This window comes from Typopeltis vanoorti, chromosome 13, assembly GCF_054136105.1.
Source record: "Typopeltis vanoorti isolate ZY-2024b chromosome 13, IOZ_Tvanoo_1.0, whole genome shotgun sequence".
NCBI lineage: Eukaryota > Metazoa > Arthropoda > Arachnida > Uropygi > Thelyphonidae > Typopeltis > Typopeltis vanoorti.
Genome location: NC_143561.1, coordinates 118,574,696 through 118,589,468, shown reverse-complemented (window position 1 = coordinate 118,589,468; position 14,773 = coordinate 118,574,696). Strand labels below are relative to the sequence as shown.

Here is a 14,773-nt window from a genome sequence, read left to right as displayed (position 1 = left end):
ATCAGTCACTTTATTTCCACTTTTATCCCACAATGTCATTCTTCACACAATCATTTCTCCTCTTACTGGCTACATAGCTAAAAAATTCCCTAGGATTTTCTTTGGATCTTAGTGGCAATCTCTTCTCATATTACAGTTTTGCCTTCCTTACCATACTAGTCACTCTCCAGGAGTGAGACTTATATTCTTCATGCATCTGCTTTCCACCCTATATCTCTTCCATAATCTCTTTTTTTACCTGCAATTCCAGTTTGATATCGTTTGTCATCCACTTTATGAGGGTGGTCTGAAAAGTTCTCGGCCTTGACCATAAATGGCAACACTATCGGCAAGTTTTTTTTCTCTAAGTTGGTACCTCTGTCATAAACATCCATGTGAAATTGCATGTCATTCTATCAAGCAGTTTGTTTCATACAGCTGTCCGAATCAAAAGTGTTGTCTATATCCCTTGAAATGGATAAAATTGAGTATCGTGCAGTTATAAAATTCTTTGTAAAAGAGGTTTAATGTCAAAAGAAATTCAAAGTTCATAAACGTTTATGCACACTCTTCTTCTTTGACATTTAAGAAATGGACTGCCAAGTTTAAACGTGGCCATACTAGCATTGAAGTTGATCCACACGAAGGATGTCCAAAAAGTGTAACAACACCAGATATCATTGATCAAGTGCATGATATGGTACTGGATGACCAGCGAGTCAAAGTGTGTGAAATTGCTGAGACTACAGGCATTTCAAAAGAATGTGTAGGATATATTTTGCATGAAGAATTGCAAATGAAAAAGCTTTGCAGAAGATGGGTGTCACGCTTGCGCACAGCAGATCAAAAATGCACTTGCATGAAAATCTCTGAATAATGCTTGGAGCATTTTAACAAGAATAAAACTGATTTTGTGCATCGATTTATTACTATGGATAAAACTTGGATTTACCATTACACACTAGAATCCAAATAGCAGTCACAACAGTGGACAGAAGCCGATTGTTCAGCTTCAAAGAACACAAAGTCAGTTCCATCAGCAGGAAAGGTCATGCCATCGGTGTTTTGGAATGCTAAAGGCATTTTGTTTTTAATTATCTTGAAAAGGGTAAAACAATAACCGGGGAATATTATTCCAATCTTTTAACTAGACTAAATGAAAAAATTTGTGAGAAAAGGCCCGGGTTGTAGAAGAAAAAAATCATCTTTCATCAGGACAATGCACCTGCATACAAAGGTGTTTTGGCAATGGGAAAATTAAGGGATCTGCACTATGAATTGTTGAAACATCCACTGTATTCCCTGCAGAGGGATATTTCGCAGCTGTAGAGGGATATTTTGCAGATCTTACTGAGAACCACTATAGGGATGGGATAATGGCGCTGGAGCATCACTGGAATAAATGTATTAGTCTTAAGGGAGATTATGTTGAAAAATAAAAATAATTTTGAAATTATGAATTTGTTTTTTCATTGTTAGGGCAAAAACTTTTCAGACCACTCTCGTACACCAAACTGTGTCCCCTTCTTCATTTGTGGAATACAGCTTACTATTGCTGCTAACAAATATTCCTTCACTATTTCCTAAGCACTAATGATATTCTGGCTTTCCAATTCCACCCTCCATGGAACTGCCCCAAGTTGATATCTAAGACTATTATAATCACCTGCCTTATTAATTCTACATATGTTCCCTTTTCTTTGATACTCCTGCATACATCTCCCATGTCAAAAGCACATGGTTGCTTTCTCCAACAGGGGGGAGAGATGTCATCTCAGTTATTATCAGCTCTTCTCATGCTATGACCAAATCCAAAATTCTCGAACCTCTTGTTCCCTCTATTACATGTTGCTTAAGACATTGGTCTCTCAAGAATTCTAGAAATTCCATTCCCATATTACTACATGCATTTTTCTCTTCCCAGCTAATATTGCTTTAGTTAAAATCTCCCATAACAAACATTTTTCTTGCACTTGCCAAGCTCAACTTCCTAAACATCTCCTGCTCCCCACCCTCTGTGCTCCTCGTCTTGCCCACCTCTACCTCACACCATATGCTTTTAAAACCATTAGTGTCACTGCCTTCCAAAGTATCCACTCTTAGAGGACATAAGTCATCACTTATCATAAGCAGTTCTCCACCACTACGTTTTCCCCTGCTATCCTGCCGAAAAATGCTGCAACTTGTTACTTCTATTCCTGTTATTATAACATCTTCCATCAATCACATCTCAGAGATCCCAATAATCTTTGGACAGGCTGATGCTATCAGAACCACCAATTCATCTCCTTTATTTCAGATGCTCCTTGCATTAATATAAATTTACCCAAGCATTACCAAATGTATTCCCACAACAGCGCCCCCCCCCCATCCCATCTACCCTGATAATTCTAGTTTCACCACATTGACACACTGACAATAATCTTTGGCTAGGCTGGTGCTATCAGTGCCACCAATTCATCTCCTCTATTCTAGATACCCCTGGCATTAGTATAAAGCATAAAAATGTGATTATACAGATCATTATCCTCTCCAGACTCCACTGGACTCAGTCTTACCTGATGTTGTCCCTCTTCCCCCCAAACACCCATTCTGACAAGAGGCTACCCCTGCTACCATCCACCCATCCTAGGAACTTTAGTATCCCTGCAATGACACACTGACTCATTCAGAAAAAAGTAATCTCTCCAGATGTCTATGTCCTTCCTCATTTAAATGCAAATGGTCTCTCGCATACAGTTCCTTTCTTTCTTCAAATGCCTTCCAAGCATCCACATATTCCAATCCTCTCTTCTGACACATTCTGGCTATTACGATATTCATTATTACTGCTATTCTGATAAGCTCCTGATTATCATACCTGGGTAAAACATACTGTTTCTGCTCTCTGCGTTTTCTTTCATACAACCTCAAGCATGAATCTCAGATCTCTCACCCTCGATTTACAGTGCCTCTCAAGTCATTCGTGCCCACCATCACAATCATTTTGTCCACCCCACTTAATTGCCATAGCCACACTTTCTATCGTTCCTCCAGACAAACACTCCTCTGGCATCCTACTTGCACACCACGGATCATCAAGTCTCCATATATCACACCTCTTACCACTCTGTTCCTTGATTGCTTACCTGTTTCCCTCACTCTGGTTCTCTCTCCTCTAACCCTTTCTCTCAGTGTTTTTCTACTTACCTGCTATCTATCATTCTCATCTCTCTCTCAATCCCTCTCTTCTACTGTTTCCATTCTCTCCTCTTCTATCAATTCCCATAACTTTTTTCTCACTCCTCCTCCGATTTGCCTTGCATTCATCTCTTCCATTAGCCTACTCTCATCTTTCATACTTCTCATCTCATTCACGAGACATTCCACCTCCTCTTTCAACTCATCTATCTCTCTCCTTTTTGTGCAAGTTACTCACTTTTACTCACCATTTACTCACACTTGAATGATTGTGAAAAAACTTCATGATCATTCAAGTTTTCCATACTCTCCGCTGTTATTTTTTCATTCATATTTCACTCGTTATTCTCACCTATCACACTACTCGTCTCTCGAAATTCTTCCGCTCCTGACGAAAGTTAGATATCATAACATCTAACTCACCGAATTCCTCTCATTGCCTACATTTTTATACATATACATGTCCCCCCCCCCTCTCATCTGCTACACATCCAACTGCTGGGATGCATACATGCCACAAAATTCTTTATTATGTTATACAAAATTGAGTCCTTGAATGGGAGAGGACTTGGTGACATGCCATTTGTAATTGGAGCTGTGGCTGCTGCCATCATTAACTTAGTGCCAAGGAACTACTACAACTAAACACTAATGTTATACGCTCTACTGTAAGCTAATTTACTTATGCTATACTACAAGCATAAACAATATTTAAACTATATTCCAAAAACTATATTTTCGGAAAATTTGGAGAAAAGAGCAAATTTAATAATAATGGCAAACACCTATTGGATTTCTGCTCAGGACATGAACTGTTAATTACTAACACTATGTTCTACCATAAAAATGTGCACAAATTCACATGGAGAGAAGAGGCAAGGAATAAGAAAAGTCTCACCAACTATGTTACTGTTGATAGTGATGTTTTCTCTCCAGTGCAAGACACTAGTGTACAGAGGATTTGAAATTGGAAGTGATCATTATTTAGTCTTGAGCAGGATACAATTGAATTTCATACTGAAAAGAAGAACATGCAAGAAAGTTTTAAAGCACATAAAAGTTGAGAAGCTCTCAGATGTGAACTGTAGACAAAAATGCACAAAGATTATTGAAGAAAAAATGAAATAGTTTGAGAACAGGAACCAAACCTTGCAGATTCAGTGGCAAACTCTGAAGAAAATATTGATTGATTCAGCAAGAGAGGCATGTAGTAAGTTGTGTGCAAGGATAGAAAAATCAGAACTCCATGGTGGACACAGGAAGTTAAAGAGGAAGTGAAGGAAAAGAAGAAAGCATATCAAAAGTTCCTGGCAAATAAGTCAGCTTGTGCTCTTAGAGAATACAGAGACAAATGTAAGAAAGCTAAACACTGTGTAAAACTAGTAAACAAAAGTCATGGGAAGACATGGTAAGAACATAGAAAATAAATATCAAGAAGGTTGCAAGATATTCTGGAGGTTGTTGAAGAAGTTCAGAAATGGAGGAAAGAGTGCTGTAAAAGGAATTAGAGTTGAAAAAGGTGACATGAAAAACTGAAGAAAAAGATATCCTTGAAGTATGGAGTAATTACTTTGAAAAATTGCTAAATGAAACAAGAAGTGCTAGCACAGTGGTAAAAAACACTCAACAGGGATGAAGTCAGGAATACATATCTATACTTGAAGAAGAAAAAGCGATCAAAATCCTGAAATGTGAAAAGGCAACAGGAGTAGATGATATTCGACCATAAATGTTCAAGTATGGAGATATAAAAGTCTTGCAGTAGCTGCACTGCATAGTTCAGAAGGCCTGGAAGAGGGACAAATTCCCGGTGATTGGAGTAGAGCTCTCATAGTGCCCATATATAAAAAGGGAAATAAAACAGAATGTGAGAATTACAGAGGTATTTCCCTACTGAGTGTTCCTGGTAAGATTTATGCAAGTATACTTGAGAAACGGTTGAGAAGAATTGTAAAAGAAAAGCTTGGTGAAGAACAAGCTGGATTCCGGCCAAATAGAGGCTGTCAGGATCAGATCTTCAGTTTACGACAAATAGTTAAAAAATCATAGAAATGATATTGTGTTTATTTTGGTTTGGTATGATAATGACAAGCTGAGTAGAAGAGCATTAATAATGAATAGCATGATAGCCAGAATGTGTCAGAAGAGAGGATTGGAATACACGGCTGCTTGGAGAGTATTGGAGGATAGAAAGGAACTGTATGCAAGAGACTGTTTGCATTTGAATGAGGAAAGATGTAAGCATCTGGAGAGACTGCTGTTCTCTGAATGAGTTGGTGTGTCAATGCAGGGAAACTAATAGTACCAGGGTGGATGGCAGCAGAGGTAGCCTCTTGTGGGAATAGGTGCTTGGGAGAATACATCAGTTAATGCTGAGTTCTGTGGAGTCAGGAGGAGATAAGGATAGGTATAGAAACGGTGAGATTTTTATGCTTTATACTAATGGCAGGAGTATCCAGAATAAAGGAGATGAAATGGTGATGCTAATAGAATCGGCCTGTCTGAAGATTATTAGGATCTCTGAGATGTGGTTGACGAAGATGATATAATAACAAGAACAGAAGTAGCATGATACAGCATTTTTAAAAAGGATAGGAAGGGAAAATGCAGTGGTGGAGTACTGCTTATAAGTGATGAATTATGTCCTCTCAGAATAGAGGTTTTGGAGGGCAGTGACACTAATGGTTTTGAAAGTATATGGGGTGCGGTAGAGATGGAAAAGACATGATATGATATTTAGTGGGGTGTTGCTACAGGCCAAGGAGCACAGAGGGCAAGGAGCAGGAGATGTTTAGGCAGTTGAGCTTGGCAAGTGCATGATTGTTATGGGAGATTTTAACTATGCAGTATAAATTGGAGAGAAGAGAATGCATGTAGTAATAAAGGAATGGCATTTCCAGAATTCTTGAGGGACAAATGTCTTAGGCAACATGTAATAGAAGGAACACGAGGTTCAAGAGTTTTGGATTTGGTCATAGCACCAGAAGAGCTGATAATAATTGAGATGGCATCTCTGCCCCCCCCCCCCCCCCTTGTTGGAGTGATTGACCATGTGCTTTTGACATGGAAGATGAATAGACATGCAGGAGTATCAAAGAAAGGGAACATATGTGGAATTATAAGGCAGGTGATTATAATAGTCTTAGATATCAACTTGGGACAGTTTTCCATGGAGGGCAGAATTGGAGGGGCAAGATATCATTAGTGCTTGGGAAACTGTGAAGGAATATTTGTTAGCAGCAATAGTAAGTAGTATTCCACGAGTGAAGAAGAGGACACAATTTGGTGTAAAGTGGATGACGAACAATATCAAACAGGAACTTCAAGTGAAAAAGAGATTATGGAAGAGATACAAGGAAGGGGGATGGTGAAAAGTAGACGCATGAAGAATATAAAACTCAGGCCAGGAGAGTGACTAGTATGGTAAGAAAGGCAAAAACTGGAATATGAGAAAAGATTGGCCCTAAGATCCAAAGAAAATCCTAGAGAATTTTTTAGTTATGTGGTCAGTAGGAGGAGAAATGATTGTGGGATAAAAATGGGAATAGAGTGACTGATGCAGAGGACATAGTGGAGTTGTCCAATGAACACTTTACTGAAGTATTTCGGAGAAGTAGGTTTTAATACTAGAATGATAGGGAAGGGTTGAGGTTCAGAGGTGCAAGAGGAGGCCGAGGTTTAGAGGTGCAAAATACTGAGTACTCTGGATGTCAGTAAAGCTGTGAGACTGGATGGTATTTTGCTACAGGTATTGAATTTAGAAAATGTGCTAAAGAACTGACAGCTCCCTTCACCTGGCTTGTCAATGGAAGTCTTGCTATGGGAAAAGTACCGAAGGAATGGAAGGAAGGTGAGATAGTGCCATTGCATAAGGGTGGGTCAAATTATTGACGTGTTGTTAAGATTTTGGAGAACTTAGTGCGGGACCATATACAGCATTGTGCAGAGGAGGGTACTGTTATTTGTGAGAGTCAACATGGATTTTTTAAGGAGTGCTCTTGCTTTAGTAACATGATTGCCTTTTATAATAGCATGACAAGAGCAGTTGATGAGGGAAAGAGTTATACTGCCATTTTTTTTGGATTTTTCAAAGGCATTTGACAGGATGCCATAATATAAGCTGATATTTCAGTTGTAGCACATGGGTTTAGGTGTCAGGTTAGTCAATTGGATTCAGAATTGGCTATCTGATAGATATCAGAGAGTTGAGTATGATGGTGCAATATCAACGAGGCAGAAGGTTACAAGAGGCATCTCACAGGATCAGTACTGGGACCTGTATTGTTTAATCTATTTATCAATAACATTGTCAGTGGATTGCAGGGGATATTCAGTTGTTTGCAGATGATGTGAAGGTAGGAAGGGTTATTAGTAATAGTGCAGATGTGGCAGCCATGCAAAATGATTGGAATAAACTGGATGGATGAGCATATGAATGGGGTTATCAGTTTAAAGCGGCAAAATATAAAGTCTTGAAGTTTGGGATACATCGATGGGAGGCAGCATACTCGATTATAGGAGCTGTACTGGAGGAAGTAAGTGAGACAAGAGATATGGGGGGGGGGTGATGATTGATCGAAACCTGAAATTCAGGGAAAATATTGCAAAGGTGATGAAGTAACCCAGAGGATTACTGCAATACTGAGAAGGATGCTGACCTGCAGAATTAAAAGAGTTGTCATTCCATTGTATAAAGCCCTGATCAGACCACACTTGGACTATGGTTCTCATATTTGGTCTCCAGCATTTTGAAGGGAATAAATTAACTGTGGAAAGGTAGCTAACAGTTTCTATTAGCTACCTTTTATGCTACCTAACATGTTTAGCTACCTAACATGTTTCAGGTCTATACAATGCTGATTATGAGGATCGGCTGGGGGAATTTGGACTGCAGAATTAGCTACAGAGGTAGCTAACAGTTTCAGGTCTATACAATGCTGATTATGAGGATCGGCTGGGGGAATGTGGACTGCAGAATTTGGTAGACAGAAAAAGAAGAGGTGATATGATTGACACTTTTAAACTGTTGAGAGGTAGTTACAAAGTTGATACTGGGGAGTTCTATTGCTTGGTGGAACAGGGGAAGGAGCGAGGACAAGGGGCCATCCCTGGAAGTTATGAAAGGAAGGTTCCGTGCAGTTAGCCTAGTGACTATGCACTTCGCAACCATATGCCTCAGAAAGTAGTGTCCTGGGTTCGATTCCCATTGCCAACGTGAGGAGCTTAAGGATCTTCCTCAGCCATAGCCAAGTTAGCCGGTCTTGGGTGTGGATAGCAGGGTCCCCCCCCCCAGTTTATTTGGTGTTTTTTCATCCAACAAGCAGGCAAACCAGCCCCATGAACACACACAGATCTACAGCCATAAATACTTAACCCCCCATGAGGGGGCTCAACTTGCCCCAATAGGGACGGGGGAGAAAAGGGAGGAAACTCCATATAAATAAACAAATAAATGAAAGGAAGCTGTGAACAAGAGGGTGTAGAGTAGTTTCTTTGCATGGACGGTGGTTGAACCATGGAATGCATTGCCTGATAGAGTTGTGAGAGTATGACCGGTCAATGAGTAGTATGATAGACTTTGTGTTTCCTTGGAAGGATTTTGAAGGAGTGAAATTTTTAATTTCACTCTTCCATCATTCACATTTTAGTCATCTTCATTCACTAATGCAACTGCATTCCCTTTCTTGCTCTTAGATAACTGTATTTTTGTCCACTCTGTCACTATCATCGTTCATAAATATGCTATATTGCCTTTAACGCATACCATGCTTAAATAATCACTTTTTCACAGAACTGGTAATAGAAGCCCTAGAAAGATCTTTAAAAAAATACTGTTTGGTCTCTACAGTAGGATTCCTGGTAATAATCTCTTGGTTTATGTTTCATGAACAGAATTACTATTTTATATATATATATAATAGTGTGTATATATATTTATATAATTCATCTTCAGCAGTGAAAAATTTAAACACTATTACTCACCATTATGCCATATGCTGATATCTATTAATTAATCAGACCTTTATCCAAGTTACAAATGTTTATCTATCCACAGAATTTAAATTATAGTATGTAGTATTCTGAATTTTATAGGTATCTGCAAAATACACTTTTCCCAAATAAAGTTGTTATCTTTGATAAAATGTAGTTAAATAATCAAAACAAGATCTTCTTTTAACACACTCATGTTGTTTTCCACAGAGATTTCGTTTATTATATTTTAGATTAATGGACTTGTACAAACCCTTGCCACTACTCAATTGATGTATGTTGTCATTATATTTCAAAATATAATGACTGCAGTTCTGTCAGTCTGCCTCACATAATGAATACTACATCTGCTAAGGACAATGCATGGATGTATGAGTGCACACACCAGAAGTGCATGAAGATCTATAACAAAGTAAGGTTAAATTTTCTTTCAATGATAAGGTGGATTAAATGTGACAAAACATAATACTTACAATGAATGTCAACAGAAGATGAACTATCCTTCCAATCAGAATTGTTGTTATTTCTGTGTTGAGCAATTTTAATTACTTCTCCAAGATCAGACAGCCATTTATTTTTCTCTTCTACTGAGCTAAAAGCAAAATTAAAGAACAGAATGTGAATCCCAAATAATATATATATTCATATTTATATATACTGACTATAACCGAGACTAGAATAACAATTAAATTTATTCAAAACACAACATGTTTCATCAGATTGTCTGACTTCTTCAGGTATGGGAACATAGAAAGCAAGTAAACACTATAAGAAACATCGTATCACTATAAAACGACTATTATAAAATCAGTTAGCTTTGAATTGTCGCTACATTCTGTGTTGAAGTTCTATTGCTAAGTAGCTGCGTGTGTCTGATTTTACGCATGTGCCAATATCGGATAGCAGAGCTGAAAGAGTCTGGTAGATTATAGCTGAGGTTATTATTTATGTGCTGAGGGTCCATAACAATTTCCTTAGACTCGACTATTCGTCGCTCCACCTCGTCACGGCATATATGAAGGTTTGAGGTTGTTGTCCAGTTTATCTCATGTTGATGGCCTTCATCATTTGTGTTTACTGAAAACAGTATATGGCTTGACAGGGCACTTGCTCTAGTTCTTTTGTAGGCAATGTCTCTGGTGTTCTTCTAGACATGGGAGGATGGATTTTTCAGTTTGGCCATAGTATTGCTTCCAACAGTCACACGTGATTTTGTACACTCCTGGGAATTGTAGATGGTTGTGAGCTTGTTTGTATTTGCTTAAAATCGATCTTAGTTTAGGAAGAGTAGAGAAACAGGTTTATATGTTGAAATTTCTTAAAAGTCTTCTTAGTTTCGTGGAGAGCGAGCTGATATATGGTAAGGAGATATAACCTTTTGGATTGTCTTGTGTTTCTGAGTTGTTTTGATGGCAGTGGTATAGATGCTTATTAATAGTTTTCGACGAGTAGCCATTACTTGTGAAGGTTCTTTGTAGATGTTGTAGTCCATTTTTTAGATCTTCATCATCTGTCAGTATAGATCTAGCACGATGTGCTAGGGTTGAGATGATACCCATTTTCTGTGCAGGATAGTGATGTGAGGACGCATGCAGGTATCTGTGTGTGTAGATTTTCTAAAGATTGATATTTTAATAGAATCAGATGACTTAGTAAGTCTTACGTCCAGGAAGGGAAGCGATCCATTTTCTTCAATCTCCATTGTTAATTTGATATCTTGGTGGAAGTTGTTTAAATGATTTAAAAAAGGTCATGGTCTCAGATAAGAAATACAGGGTGTTCGGGATAAATTTGACAGTTTCGTAAGGAAAAAGAAAATCTTCTTTGTATCTATTAAATTTAATGAATTGACAAAAAAACATTACAGGCAGAGTTAATTACAATACTATCAACAAGATTTACTCAAAATAACCACCATTAGCATCGATCACAGCTTCAATTCTGCTTCGGAACCTCGAACAAGCTGATGCTACAGTCTCCCTGGGAAGGGCCGCAAAAACTGTTTTAATTTTATCCATTAACTGGGCTTTTGTATTACTGGAAGTGCGATTGGTGTCTTTTTCAACTGCGCCCCATACAAAATAATCCATGGGGTTAAGGTCTGGGGAGTTTGGAGGCCAAACATTTGGACTGGTGAAGTCGTAGAAATTTTCAGACAACCATTTTTGACTTTTCCCAGAGGTGTGGCAAGGGGCCGAATCCTGCTGCCATACATACGGCCTACCATTGGCTACCCTTGTTATCCAGGGCTTGACTACAGTTAGCAACTCCACGAACAAAGCCCGAATTCCAATGCCAGGGTTCTTCAACACCTGTTCCTGCAGATTTGCGAGGAATTCTGCTGTACGAACGCAATCAGATCGTCTGCTAGGGATCTTTCTTCTTGCTACATCCTCGTAGTCACCATTGCAAGTCTCTAGTTCATGCCTGATTGTTTTTACTGTATTCAGGGAGCATTGGGCAGCAGTCGTAATATCCTTATTTTGATGGCGGGCACAAATCATCATGATACAAGTTATTCTCTTCCATGATTCAGGTGGGTTCCAGCTATCCATCCTTTCTGACATCTTGTATATGAATGAAGAAGGGTCCAAACTTTTAAATGAAGAGAAGTGTGTGTTAATACATGTAACTTACGGAAAAATATAATTAATTATAAATATGTCAAATTTATCCCGAACACCCTGTATGTCATCTACAAATCTTAGCCAAATTTTTGGTTTAAGAGTAGCTGAGTATCTTCCCTTCCTGGACGTAAGACTTACTAAGTCATCTGATTCTATTAAAATATCAATCTTCAGAAAATCTACACACACACACAGATAGATACCTGCATGCGTCCTCACATCACTATCCTGCACAGAAAGTGGGTATCATCTCAACCCTAGCACATCGTGCTAGATCTATACTGTCAGATGATGAAGATCTAAAAAATGAACTACAACATCTACAAAGAACCTTCACAAGTAATGGCTACTCGTCGAAAACTATTAATAAGCATCTATACCATCGCCATCAAAACAACTCAGAAACACAAGACAATCCAAAAGGTTATATGTCCTTACCATATATCAGCTCGCTCTCCACGAAACTAAGAAGAATTTTAAGAAAGTTCAACATAAAAACCTGTTTCTCTACTCTTCCTAAACTAAGATCGATTTTAAGCAAACACAAACAAGCTCACAACCATCTACAATTCCCAGGAGTGTACAAAATCACGTGTGACTGTGGGAAGCAATACTATGGCCAAACTGAAAAATCCATCCTCCTATGTCTAGAAGAACACCAGAGACATTGCCTACAGAAGAACTAGAGCAAGTGCCATGTACTGTTTTCAGTAAACACAAATGATGAAGGCCGTCAACATGAGATAAACTGGACAACAACCGCAAACCTTCATATATGCCGTGACGAGGTGGAGCGACGCATAGTCGAGTCTAAGGAAATTGTTATGGACTCTCATCACATAAATAATAACCTCAGCTATAATCTACCGGACTCCTTCAGCTCTGCTATCCGATATTGGCACACGCATAAAATCAGACACACGCAGCTACTTAGCAATAGAACTTCAACACGGAATGTAGCGACAGTTCGAAGCTAACTGATTTTATAATAGTCGTTTTATAGTGATAAGATGTTTCTTATAGTGTTTACTTGCTTTCTATGTTCCCATGACTGAAGAAGTCGGACAATCCGATGAAACATGTTGCGTTTTGAATAAATTGAATTGTTATTCTAGTCTCGGTTATAGTCAGTATATATAAATATGAACATATCCCAGTACCGAGTTAATACTACAAATTGCTATATATATATATATATATATATATATATATATATATATATACATATATATATAAAATATGTATATATATTTTTTGTATATATATGTATATACAAAATATATATATATGTATATATTTTTTTAAAAAATAGATTTAATGACTTAAACCGAGATAACTTATAAAGTTTAATGAGAATAATACTAGTTTCGGCTTATAATAGCCTTCATCAGGTATTCATTAAAGGAAGAGAATAGTAATAAACATTGAAGTATCTAAAAAACTGGGAATTACAGGTAAAAATTGCAACACATCATTGAAACAAAAAACGTTGTATTTGTATATATATGTATATATATATATATATATATATACATATATATGTATATATATTGGAAATTTTTTGTAAAAGTACAACATATATATATATATATATATATATGTATATATATATAATGTTTCAAAGGGATAAATAAGTAATGCTTCATTATATATGCTGCAAAAAATAGTACTGAATAACTATAACAATTCTTGGTTGAATAAAGCATTAATGAAGGTAGATTATGTGCTCGAAATTGGCACTGTATATTTCAAGATAGGTTTTGTAGTGCATGTGAAGGTTTGCTATCATTTTGGAGAAGAAGGGTTGGGACATCTGCTGGACATATCATGTAATTTTATCCCTTAGTTCATCAGGGCTTGAAGGTGGGTCATGGTGGAATAGCCATTCCTTCAACATACCCCAAATGAAGGCATCAAGCGATGTGATATCAGGAGAATGTGAAGTGTACAGGAATTCTGTGAACTTTGAAATGAGCTTCCTGGGGAAGTGTTCTGATAAATGTGCTCTAGAACCACATGATGTATGACAGGCTGCTTTGTCCTGTTGGAATATGTGAACAAAATGGAATTTTTTTTATTTTTTCACACGACACATTGTATGTAAATCCTGGGTGAACAGAACCAACACATTCTCGATGTAGTGTTTGTTATTCAAGGTCACCCTCTTCAATGAAGTATGGCCCAATTATGCCATGGCTGGAAACTCAACAACATTTGGTGACCTTCTCACCATAAAGAGTTTCTCTTGAACAAATTCAGGTCTTGAGAAACCTGTAGGTTCATCTGTTTACATGACCGCTTAGACAGAAATGTGCTTCATCCAAGAACCAGACATTATAGAGAAAGGATGGATCTTCATAGGCATTGGCCAGAATGCATGCAGAGTATTACTGCTGTGCAGCCTAATCTGTTGCTGTTAAACAGCTAATCTGTTTATTGACCTAACTGAATGACATAGGAAAAGGGATCCAGTTCCTTAACGATTCTCTGAAGTGATTTGCTATTCAGCACTGACTGCATTTCAGAGACTGTAACACTTGCTCCAGCACATCCCAGTGATTTTCATTTGTTTTAAGCATTCCTGGTCTCCCTGAATACCCTTTGCACTGTGGAACCTCTCGATTAAGGCAATGATGACACTATTGCTTGGGGCACTTATGGAAATGACAAACAAACTGCTCATAAACCATTGGCTTGGACCATTTGTTCTACCAACTCTGTATGAATAAAAATAATGATCAACAATAAATGTCTTTTCTTACAACATAAACAACATTACTATAAATGTAATGGAGTAGACTCTACATGTTGATTTGATTAGTTTTTTTTTATTTTTTTTTTTTTATATCTTGTGGTGCAAAGACATCAAAGGTTATACTGTGCCAGGACACAGCAGTACATATGGTAATTGGTTAGTAGGACAATCACAAACATCCATGCCCTTGGCAGAATTTGAACCCACAGCCTCTTGGCTGGAAAGCAGGTAAGCTGACCAC

At 37.8% G+C, this 14,773-nt stretch overlaps 1 protein-coding gene across 3 annotated transcripts in view; it reads right to left on the bottom strand.

The window, feature by feature from the left end:
• The window catches only part of LOC150100495 (FERM, ARHGEF and pleckstrin domain-containing protein 2-like), a 726,486-nt gene that overhangs the window by 132,534 nt on the left and 579,179 nt on the right, over window positions 1–14,773 (bottom strand). For all 3 annotated transcript variants that reach the window (XM_090403005.1, XM_090403006.1, XM_090403007.1), the window contains one exon: window positions 9,624–9,742. In XM_090403005.1, coding sequence (XP_090259131.1) covers window positions 9,624–9,742 — 119 coding nt within the window. The remainder of the gene's footprint in view (window positions 1–9,623; window positions 9,743–14,773) is intronic.